Source organism: Chelonoidis abingdonii, chromosome 2 (genome assembly GCF_003597395.2).
Source record: "Chelonoidis abingdonii isolate Lonesome George chromosome 2, CheloAbing_2.0, whole genome shotgun sequence".
In the NCBI taxonomy this organism is placed as follows: domain Eukaryota; kingdom Metazoa; phylum Chordata; order Testudines; family Testudinidae; genus Chelonoidis; species Chelonoidis abingdonii.
This window is the reverse complement of record NC_133770.1, coordinates 239,882,045-239,894,456: the sequence shown is the minus strand read 5'-3', so window position 1 is coordinate 239,894,456 and position 12,412 is coordinate 239,882,045. Positions and strand designations below refer to the sequence as shown.

General features: G+C 41.0%; 1 protein-coding gene across 1 annotated transcript in view; it reads left to right on the top strand.

Moving 5' to 3' along the window:
• The window catches only part of CPA6 (carboxypeptidase A6), a 118,660-nt gene that overhangs the window by 77,078 nt on the left and 29,170 nt on the right, over positions 1-12,412 (top strand). Inside the window, exons 4-6 of the mRNA XM_032804995.2 lie at positions 3,726-3,840; positions 7,299-7,400; positions 8,307-8,411. Coding sequence (XP_032660886.1) covers positions 3,726-3,840; positions 7,299-7,400; positions 8,307-8,411 — 322 coding nt within the window. The remainder of the gene's footprint in view (positions 1-3,725; positions 3,841-7,298; positions 7,401-8,306; positions 8,412-12,412) is intronic.

Sequence of the window (12,412 nt, the reverse complement as noted above, 5' to 3'; positions counted from 1 at the left end):
ATTTCAAGTCTCTGCCCCAAAGCAGGCAAGCAGGCCAGATTTTTTTTAACATGATATAAAAAACATGGTATAACAACGTATTTGACACTAGTCTGATTCTAAGCCCTGGTCTACATTGGGGGGGGCGGGGCGAATCAGTCTAAGTTTTGCAACTTCAGCCATGTGAATAACGTTGCTGAAGTCCACGTACTTAGATCCACTTACCGTGGTGTCTTCACCGCAGTGTCGACTGCTGCCACTCTCCCGTCGACTCTGCTTGTGCCTCTTGTGGCTCTGGAGTACAGGAGTCGACGGGAGAGCACTCGGGTCGATTATCATGTCTAGATTAGACACGATAAATCAATCCCCACTGGACTGATCACTGCCCGCCGATCCGGCGAGTAGTGTAGACATACCCTAAGAAGCAACTTAACTGGTAGCTAAAACTTTCTAAAAATATTCAGCCTGAGGCAGACACCTGATGTAAAATTTCAGCCAGAACAGTTAAAATTTGGCAAAAATACAAGCAAGTGAAAACAAAGTCTCATAATGGGACATGTCAGGCGACTTTAATAGGCAGTGAGCAAGAGTGCTGATCGATCACTTGGCTGTCAATAAACCCTCAATGTTTAGTAGTAAGACTCAGATTGCTCATTCTTAACATAACGGGGGTTGGCAATACCAGGATTCTTCAAGTATGAGCTTGCAGAATTCGGCTTGCTAGGAGGATCATTAGCTTTCATGGACTGTGCCAGGTACTGACAGGTGGCACAGCAAGAACGTGCACCCATTGCCGCCCAGTGGTTCAGTTCTTAACTGATTCTGAACTGGGCGAGGCTTCTGTGCAGTCAGCCAGCACTGCTGGGGTCTTCAAGACCAGGGCCGACTCCAGGGTTTTTGCCACCCCAAGCAGCGGGGAAAAACAAAAAACAGGAAAAAAGCCACAATCGCGATCGGCGGCATTTCGCCATTTTCTTCTTCAGCAGCATTTCAGAGGCAAGTCCTTCCCTCCAAGAGGGACTGAGGGACCCACTGCCAAAATGCCGCCAAAAAGCCTGACCTGCTGCCTCTTTCCCTTGGCTGCCCCAAGCACCTGCTTGCTGAGCTGGTGCCTGGAGCCAGCTCTGTTCAAGACAACCCAAGCTGCAGCTGCTGCGCAGGTCAAACAATGATAAACATTGTTGAGGAGTGCCCGTTAGCCAGATTCAACAGGGGTTCCGAGAGCTCCACTTGGCCACTAAGAATTCTATCATTTGGCTCAGCAAATGTGCAAATAAATAGGCAGTATTACCAGCCCCATCTATAATACATAGTTTTATCTGACCCTTGAATTTATGAAACTCTTATTTAGCTAGCAATAAGATGGCCATGAAAACAGACTATGCACCAGATCAACTTTTATTGAAGAGTCTCTGTCCCAGGGCCCACCACACCAGGGCACCATCAAGCAGCTAACTTCTGCAATACAGGCAAGTCCTGCTTCAATTTCTCCTTCATTAGTCCCTGTAGTCACTCAAGGTGCCTATCCTTTCTGCCACTGCCTAAGGCTATATCACTGCCAGGAAAGAAATGAGATCTCTCTCGGAGTCTAATAAAAGCTCTGTTTCCAAGCATCATTTATTAATATAAGTGCATCCATTCAGAGGACTCTCAATATGAAACAGTTCACAGACTCCCAAATAGCTCCTGCGAGTGGACTCCCCATTGCGTTCCATACCCCAGGCCTCCTTCGCCCAGGAATCCTATCTCTGCTGAGCTTCTTCAGAATCACTCTCTTCTATGTTCAGCCTGGCCCTAGCTGAGTCAGATCTTCCCTTTTAACTAGGGGCTGCTACACGAGCCTTTCAGTCACTAGGATTCCCTAGTTCCAGCCAGCCCTGTCCCACCAACACTGTCCAGTTCTTTCTCTCCACCAGCTCATCCCCACAGCAGCTCCCAACTCCTGCTCTGTAAGGGGTTCATGCAGCTTGCTCCAGAGAACCTTCTTCATCTCTTCCACTCCCTCTTCCTCCTCCCACCACTACCACTTCCTGTCTCTTCTTCCTCCTGGTCCTAACCAATGCCTGAAGTGTTATAGATACCAAGTGCCTTCTATGAGATCCCACTTGCAAGCAGCTAATTAGTCACAGGGAAACTGGATCTGTTTCTTCTGAAAGGGACCGGTCTCCCTGTGACAGGCTCTTGTACCTGCCATGTATAGGTTGACTATTCAGTCCCTGACACCTGATTGCAATTGAAGTTAGAACCCTGGGCCACAATAAGTAAACATTGTATGTGCTCACTGAAAGTAAATAAGAGACCCTATAGTGTATTCTCATTCTGAGACACAAAAATCTATACATGGCGAGTTCTGTTTAAATCCACAAACTTCAAGGTGAACAAATAGGACTTGATCCTGAAAGGTGCTGAACGTTCTACCCAGGATTCAACAGAGCAGATGACTTCAGTTGGATCACTCATATGCTTAAAGTTAAGCACATGCTTAAGTGCTTTGTTGGCCTGGGCTCAGAGTGCTCAGAAAATCAAGGCTATAACCCTGGAATTTATTTAAAAATATATGACTGTAAAGAAGCCTTCAACCATAATTACATATATTACTTCCCTGAGATATTTATTTGAAGAACATAGGTAACCATTACTTTGGTAAACATATTGATATGCTGATTACATATTAAAGGATATAGTTAGTAGTTTATGAAATTAGTAAATAGAGCATTTCTTTTTTCTGCATTAATCATTGTTACTTTAAGAACTAAAAAGACTGAGCATCGTCCTCATTTTATAAAAATGATGCCTGGAGGCATTAGTTGCAATGCTAGAGCAACTCAGTTCGAGAGAGTAGCACCACAATTCTCAAAACCTGATTTTGTTCTTAATTTTACACTGACATAGCATATCGCCACTGAATTCAGTGAAGGTACTCCTGATTTAAGCTATTGTATGATCAGAATCTAGCCCTGAATGTTTGAGATCACAGCACTGCACCATGTTGGATAGACTTCTTTCCATGAGTTAGTGACCTTTCTATGCTATTCTTTGGTCTTGGCAGAAAAATAGAAAAGCTTTTTTCTGCATTTTTCTTTCAATATCAGCCCCCTCTTGCTGTCTTTGTCTAAGTGTGTGACCGTATATTTAGGTTACATTATGCAATTTTTGTTTCTCATTTTTTGCTAGAAACTTTTAAAAGGACTGACTGCAAGATGAATATTTCTTAGAAGAACTGTAGTATAACTATACGTGATAAACCAAGGAAAAATTTACACATTCATTTTTGCTTTACATGGAATATTTCCAATGCCCAAGTCTGATGTTTCCTTGTTGTTTTGTGTCTGACCCCCGTATCTATTTGTATGGTTCAGCACTTCTACACAGAGAGAAAACATAGGCATGCATATTTTGCACATATTTTTTCAAAGTATAAAAGTAAGCTACGAGTGCTGCCATACAAGCATAACTTGAATACACTTAAATTAGGCTAAGTTGTTTACATCATTCTGTTTCATTCACTGAAAAACAAGCTGCCTCCATTTTTGAAAGCACTGTTGTGTTTCAAAGCAATTGGACTACTTATTTAGCAGCATGTAGTCTAATAAGCCTGCAAACTTTTATTATTAAAATAAAAAAGGATGATGTAACATCAGCATGATTTTACTGTGGCTGTATTTCTCTTTAAATCTGATATTTATTTTGCACTGCACTCTGTTTTATTCATGCCATTTAGTAATGCTGCTTTCTTTTTAATCTAGGATCATCATATCTGATCTACAGAAAGCAATAGAAAAACAAAGTCGTTTGCGATCAAGTAGGAATCGTAGATCAGTACCAGGATACAACTATGAAGTGTATCACTCACTGGAAGAAGTATGTCAAAAATGAAGATGGTGTCTGTTATCTAAGCTCCCATTCACTTCAGCAAGGCTTTCTATTTAGAAGTGTGTTCTGATCTTGATGAATAGAAATGCTATTAAAAATTAAACATACATATTCATTTTCAGCAAGTTTTCTAAATGTTTTATATAAAATACAAATATAGACCCTTTAAAGTTTGTTTTTAAATCCATTATTATTTGCAATATTTTCTTTTAAGGTTTGGCATCTCAAAAAAGATATATTGGAATTGGAAAAGGTACAAAGAAGGGGAACAAAAATGACCAGGAGTATGGAACAGCTTCCATATAAGGAGAGAATAAAAAAAGACTGGGACTGTTCAGGTTAGAAAAGAGACAAGTAAAGGGGGATATAATGGAGGTCTATAAAATTATGAATAGTGTGGAGAAAGTGAATAAAGAAGTGTTGTTTACCCCTTGACATAACACAAGAGCTGGGGTAACCTGATGAAATTAATAGACAGCAGGCTTAAAACAAGTAAGTACTACTTCACACAATGCAGAGTCAACCTGTGAAACTTGTTGCCAGGGGATCTAGCGAAGGCTCAAAGTATAACTGGGCTCAAAAAAGAAGTAGGCAAATTCATGGAGGATAGGTCCATGAATGGTTTATTAGCCAAGATGGTCAGAGATGCCAGTCCATGTTCTGGGTATCCCTAAACCTCTGACTGCCAGAAGCTGAGACTGGATGGCTCACTCAATAATTTCCCTGTTCTATTCACTCCCTTTGAAGCATCTGGTGCTGTTGGAAGATCGGATACTGAGCTAGATGAACCAATAGTCTGACCGAGCATGACTATTCTTACGTTCTTATGTTCCTTTTCCTTTTTAAAAATGTAACTAATTACCCTTAGACATTTCTTTGTTTTAAACCAGTCACTGTTAATATGACTTCGGTTTAAATTCTTTTGACTTCAGAGTCTGGGGCATGGTTACCTTATTCACATTAGAAGTCTCCTTGAAGTCCACAGGTCTACTTGTGATTAAAATTTTCTCACGTGCTTAAGTGTCTGCAGGATGGGGCCCAAAGAGATAAAAGTACTCAGATAATAGTTCCTCTACTAAGGGCCCAAGCCTGCAAGCTTTCCATGTGAAGAACTCCCATGGATTTCAGTGGACCAATAGAGAAATAAAGATAGACACTGGTTGTATTAATTAAATTATTATTAGGAGCCAAATTCACTCTTATTCAGATGAATTATATCTTGATATCACTAAGGTTTGTGACAGAGTCCCACATGACATTCTCATAAGCAAACTAGAGAGATGTGATCTAGATGAAATTACTATAAGGTGGATGCACAACTGGTTGAAAGACTGTACTCAAAAGTAGTTAGCAATGATTTGCTGTCAAACTGGAAGGGCGTTTCCAATAGGTCCTACACGAGTCGGTCCTCGGTCCAGTACTAGTCAATATTTTCATTAATGACTTCAATAATGGAGTGGAGAGTATGCTTATAAAATGTTTGGATGGCATCAAGATCTGGGAGGGGTTGCAAGCACTTTGGAAGACACAATTAGAATTCAAATGACCTTGACAAATTAGAGAATTGGTCTGAAATCAACAAGATAAAATTCAGTTAAGGCAAGTGCAAAATACTTCACTTAGGAAGGAAAAATTAAATGCACAACTGCAAAATGGGTAATAACTGACTAGGCAGTTGTACTGTTGAATGGGATCTATGAGTTATAGTGGATCACAAATTGAATATGAGTCACAATGTGATGCAGTTGCAAAAATAGCTAATCATTTTGGAGTGTATTAACAGGACTGTCATATGTAAGACACAGGATGTAATTGTCCCACACTATTCAGCACTGGTGAGGCCTCAACTGGAATGTGTGTCCACTTCTGGGTGCCATGTTTTAGAAAAGATGTGGACAAATTGGAAAGAATCTAGAGAACAACAAAAATGATAAAAAATATTTAGAAAACCTGACCTATGAGGAAAGGTTTACAAAACTGGGCATGTTTAGTCAGGAGAAAAGAAGACTGTGTGGGGAGCTGATAAGAGGACAGTGGTCAATTGCTCTGTACGTCCACTGAAGGCAGGACAAGAAATAATGGGCTTAATCTGCAGCAAGGGAGATTTAGGTTAGATATTAGGAAAAACTTTCTAATTATAAAGAGTAGTTAAGATCTGGATAAATTGTCAAAGGAAGATTGTGGAATCCCCATCACTGGATGTTTTTAGGAACAGGTTGGACAAACACCTGTCAAGGATGGTCTTCTAAGATTACCTGGTCCTGCCTCAGTGCAGGTGGCTAGATTAGATGACCTCTCTCTCTAGGTCCCTTCTAACACCACATTTCTATGATTCTGTGATTCTATGAATCTCTCACTGAAGGCAAAGGGAATGTTCTCTGAGTAATAACTTAAGAATAGGCTCCAAGGTTTTAAAATTTCTGCTTATTTTCTTTTTACAATTTTTTTTTAACTTTGATATGGCCTGTTGCTGTTGCTTCTCCTCCTCTGAAGCTATGTGTGCAGAGCCTCTTCAGCATCTGGCCCTGAGACATTGAGTAGGGAGAGGAAGAAGGAAAAATCAATCCTCCCATTTGACAATGGGCATGCAAGTACAGAACCTAGTGCTGCCGGTGCAGAGGGTGTTAGCTAGAGCTCTGTGAAATCCACCTATGTCAGTTTGCACTAGAATCAAAACCACTGAGTTCAGTTGGTGGGGATCTGCAGCCCCCGAGGTTTAGTTGCAGTTTCCTATCCACTCACAGCAAAAAATGAAACTGTTGACATTAGTGTCTTCTACCACTCCCCTCCCTTCTCCCAACAAGCCCATTTTCCATCCTTACTTCATGCCATCTTCCAGAGGGGAGATTTCTTTCTCCATTTAGCTCCTAATGTCTTTAGGGAATGTTAGTTGGCGTCACGGGGGAAGCTACCTAGATTGCTTCCTCCATACCACTTCTTGGTGGGAAGGGTCTTCAAGGTAGACATACTCCCTTCCAAATTCTTTGTGATTTCCAAGGGGGAGACTAGCGGTCACTTTGTTGTAGTGAGCTGCCGTCAAGGAAGAATTAGAGGGAGGGAAGACTGGACACGAAGTTACTGAAGAAGCAAGGGGGGACAAAAAGGTCTAGAGCATTTGTTAGAGCACAGAGATAGTACAAATGAAAGACCAAATCAAAAATCACACTGAGGGCCTAGTCATAGTAGTAAAAGTAGTATTAAAATAGCACCTGTGAACTCTATTAAAGGCTCCGGGCCGCAGTGTGTTAGGCACTGTGCAGACATGGAACAAAGTAGACTGTTTCACTCCCTTCCCCACATTGCTCACATTCTAAATGACAGACAGGACACAGCTGGAAAACAAAACAAAACAGGTCTCGCTAGCCTTTTTTTTCTCCTTTCACTTTAATATCTCTTTCCCAGAAGTGTTAATGACTAAGGCAGCAATTTTATGTCTCTATTTTCAGATTCAAAGTTGGATGTATCATCTGAACAAAACCCATTCAGATCTCGTTCATATGTTCTCTGTTGGAAAATCATATGAAGGGAGACCTCTGTTTGTACTAAAGGTAAAAATTAAATAGTTAAAGCAGTTATATCTAACCCTGAAACCAAACTCAAATACCTATTCCAGACAGCATATTTATATGAGAGGTTCTAAGCACCTACATCTCCTAATGAAGTCAGCAGGATTTGTGGGAACTCAGCACCACTCTGGATCAGACCCTTAATAAACAATGCAATAACCTGTGAGAAAATAGTTCACACATTAGAAAGTTAAGAGTCAAATTCTGCTGTCTTTACCTCTGCATGTATTCTCTTTGCAATCTACTGGCTTATTTGTGTGAGTAAGGCAAGCAGGATTTGGCTTTAAGGGAGTTGGAAAGTTCTATGTTTATAGATGACTTCTAGAATGAGTACCCTCAAGGATGGATGGACCACAAGAAACCCTGGACCTCTTCTGAACATTGTGCCACACATAATTCTTGTTGAGCTGTTGATGATGAAATGCTGGGATTCAATGCTTAAAATTAACCAAAGCTTACAAAGGAAACGTTAGTACTTCTATATGTTTTCCTTGCATCCTTTCCCACTTATTCCTTAAAATTTGGTTTCACATCACATGCTGATTTCAGGAAAAATCTTTAAATTATTCCCCAAAATACATTATTCTAGCCCTACTCCAAGTGGCATATAAGGACTTATTTCTTCAATATAAGAGGAGTTTATAGCTCTGACTTTTCCTGTGACTTTTTCAGTTCTCCAGTTTGTAACCTTGAAATGATCTGCATGGATGATATCTAGAATTCCCATTCCAAAATAACAGATCTGTATCTCTTTTGTAACTGTTTACAAGAAAAGTTCAAAATGTCTATTGTAGCTAATTAACTCTGTTCATTTCTACTATTGTTGCTCACTAAACGTCAATAAGCACTAAGACTTGCTGTGGTAACAATGAATATTTACTTTTTTAGTTGGGTAAAAGATCACGGCCTTACAAGAGAGCTGTCTGGATAGACTGTGGCATTCATGCAAGAGAATGGATTGGTCCTGCCTTCTGCCAATGGTTTGTAAAAGAAGTAAGTTTTCAATGCCTTACAGTATTTTTACTTTAGAGCAGTGTTTACCGAACAGTGGGTCATGACCCACAAGTGCATTGCAGGAAGATTGTAGATGGGTTGCGGGCTCAGTGCACAGGAGAGACCCTTGTGTGGGAGGAGTATGAGAGAGTTTGCTCACCCTGCATTCAGCCCACAACACAAAGCTGGGTGCAGTTCCCCGCTCTGGGCATTGCAACCTGGCATGTGGGGTCACAGCACCACTCAGATTTAGTCTGGCCACCATTCTGTTATATAATGGAGGGACAGCCAAGCCAAACCTGAGTGGGGCTGTGACTCCTGCATGCAGCCTTAGACAAAGCTAGGCACACATGACAAAAACATGCCCTACATGTATTGGCAGAGATTTGGAATGGGACTCTATTGAGAATGCCCACACTATGGAGACTGATATGTTGTCAATGGTCCAGATGAGTCAGTAATGGTCCAGATAATGCCAGGCCCAGCACTAACCTTTGTTAGTAGTGTATTGCAATCTGGCAATATCCTTGTCCTTGAAACTTAGCCTGAAAAAGACAAATTCATTCCATGTGTAATTCAATTGCAGTGAGTGGAGTAACACCAGGGATGAATTTGGTCCAAAATGATGAATTCTGGATTGTCTGAACACACGTCTCATTAATTTCCTTTTGCCCCCACCCTAGTCACTGTTTTGTTCCCTTAAACCTTGATTTATCTGGAGTCTAAACATCACATACATACTCACGAATAAACTCCAGTTCCCTTAGTCATTCTTCAAACAATGAAGCAGGGAAATTAAACCAATTAAAATTCAGCATTTTCATTTGCCTGCTCCAGTACACCAGTATTCTTTTTCATGTTGCCTCTTACTCTCATTTTCACTCTGGGCTCAGTCAGACATATGACAATTTTGCAAGATTTTTATTTAACGCCTAGAGTCTTGCCTGCCAAATGCTAGTCACTTTAGATCAGCACAATTTATGGAATCAAACAATGCTCAAAATCCTTCATACACAAACTATCCTAAACTACTGCTGTAACTTGGAGTGCAAGTGTCTTCCTATCGCACACATTTTCCTCTTTCCTTGATTCTCCTCTAAGCCCACATTGTAGCAACACTGTCTCTTACTCGGGAAAGCTGCCTCTGGTTTTCTAACCTATCAGCATTGTGGTAACTCCTGATCCATGCCCTGTAGACTTCAAGAGTGTATTCACTGCAGTGCTAACTTGGGCTCTTTCAGTTTTTGCTCCCATTCACACACAATATACTCTAAATCCAAGTTTAATGATACTTTTAACCTACACCAGGTTGCTCAGTGGGGCTGTAGGCTAGCGCCCAAGAGAGGCTTTCAGTCAGGCTGGTCACCCACGCACTTTGCAGTGAGAAAGCAGGTTAAACCACTCAAGCGATGCTAATCCTCCAGTGCCTTCCCATAATTCCCCCATATGCCCAGAAGGACAGACAAGTTCTTCCACAATTCACTGGGAAAGAATTATAGAAAAGTTCAGCTTACTGCAGCGCAAAATAACATGATATGGCTCAAGAAGTCCTAGTGATATATGTGAGGAAGCGCAGCACCAGTGAGGACATAGTAACACGCGTATGGCTTTGCAGTGTTGCTACTCATAAGAATGCGCCAGTCACATGAGTTTACTCTGCAGGGAAGGCATACTTTAATAGGATTCTATGCTAGTATAATAGGTTGCAAGTACAGAGCAGCCTGCAGGATTGGGATCCAAGTCCCAGTCTTGAAATGAAGGAGAAGAGGGTGTAGCAAATAAGCAGTGTGAGGTACTCCCTCAAGCACCTGTCTTTTTAATTTAGCACTTCAAATTTATTTTGCGGTTCAGAAACTAGGACAAAGTTTCTTTTAACGTCCACAGCAGGAAGTAAGATACATAATTTTCTGTCTGTTATTTGAGACCGTTGAAGACTAGACTGCTTGCATCGTTTCACTAAATATTTAACATACGCTTTCTGTGCTTAATTAAAATATGTACAGCTCAGAATTTAGTTAGAGTAAATGAATGTATGAATGTGTCTGTCACTCTTTCTCATGCATTATATTTGTTCACATACTGCATTTCCTCTGTCCCCCTTCTTCAGTGCAATGTGTAATCCCAATTTTTAAAAAAGCACAACAGGAAAGGAATCCATTATAGTCACAGTTTCTCGCCAGAGTAAACAAAAACAAAAAAATTATGAACTTGAGATATTTGGAATGGGATGTCATTTTCCCAATAAATGATTAGCCATTTTAACGAGAGGTCCACAAACAGTGCAAGTTTCAAGATGCTCTCAGCTCTTTGCAATTCTCTTGTGTTAGCAAGTCCTCTCTGTAAGTGTGTATGCAGCCCAGAAGCAGGCAGTCCATCCCTTCCAAAGTTCAATCTGAGTTTCGGAAAAAGCAGACCATTAGGAGGCAAGTTTTCTGGACATCCATACACTGTGTCTCAATACTGACCCCAGGCAGGAAGGGCCAGGAGAGCTCTTCCAACTAATGCAAGGATAGTGGGGCTGTGCCCATCTCCCCTTAGAGGGCCAGTCACCCTGTAATAATTTGCTTTTCAGAAAACTGAGAAGTTACTCTCCATTCTTGCAAGAGCTGAGGCAACAAGTTCAGGCCATAGCGAGGGGAGGGCTCCATAGCAACCCATGTGTCCAAACGGAGAAAAACACTGATTGGTACTGAAGGCATCTCAATCAGGCTTTCTCAGCTATGAAAAGTCAGTTTGTGGAATGGAGGGTCTCTAGGACCAGTTAAGGACTTATCTTCACTAGAAAATTACATTGAGCTAGAACACAACCTTGAAGAGTCCTGTTAACTAATGTGATGCTGACTACAACTTTGCAGTCATGGCACACAGGAACAAGTTGTGTTTTAACATCATGCAGCTGGTTGTGGGTAAATCTCACTGGAACCAAGTTTTACTCATGACCCATTAACATAATATTAAATACAGCTTGTGGCTGCCTAGTGTGACAGCAAAGTTGTAGTCAATGTTGTGTTAGTTTAAGGTCATGTTCTAACTCTCTAAATTTCTAGTGAACACAAGTCCTTACTGAAAATAAAAAAGGTGAAAGTCATGAATAAAAAGTCTAACCAGTGTAGATATACCAGAGTCATAATTTATGCTCCCTTTTCTAAAGCAGAAAATATGATGACTCCTCAGAGTGTGAGGAAAAGGGGGAGAGGTGTCATGTTCTGATAATGCAGAGAATTACACCACTCTATCAAGCTGCTTGCTGTTCTGTAGATAGAAGAAAGACAGATTGTTGTCACCTGCCATTTTTTGCCTTCCCCTCTCCCTTGCATTTTATTTGGAAAGAAAACAAATATTAAACTTGTGTTCATGAAAGATGAAGTATTTATTCCTTATCATTTATTTTAGTATTAAAGTGCTGTCATAAAACGTTATTGTGAGGTACCCTTTCAGTACATTTCAGTGTGTATCTTTAAATTCTGGGTAAAGTGGCTGTCGCAGTCAATGCATGTTAGGGCTCGGCACATATCTGCATTGGGCAGATGTTGGAGGAATTCTGCCTAAAGGAGGTAGAATCTCTCCTGGAGCTCTACAGTAGATTGGGAAAGTGTGACTGCTGCTACACCTCTTCAGAGGTTGCAGCATAGTCCACCCTGCCCACCTGGTCATGGCCCTGCCTCCTCCCCAGCTCTCTCTCTTTGGGGTGTCTTGTGCCCTATGGAGCACATCAACAGCATGTGGATTGCAGCTGAACCTGGCTGCATAAGATGGTGGATTTTTGCACTCTTCCTGCCTGCCCTGCTTACACTAGGCAGCCAGACGCAATCTGGTCCTTAACAATACTAGAGAATAAGCAACACTGTCCTATGTATTTAAGATGCTAAATATTCAGATATTTATTTATATTAACATGCACTAGAAACCACAGGCAGTTGCAGTTTGCTGTTGATCAGAGAATGCCTCTCTTTGTCTGAGTCAGTCTCCTTTGTGTAAAGCTGATCCCACACTACACAGTT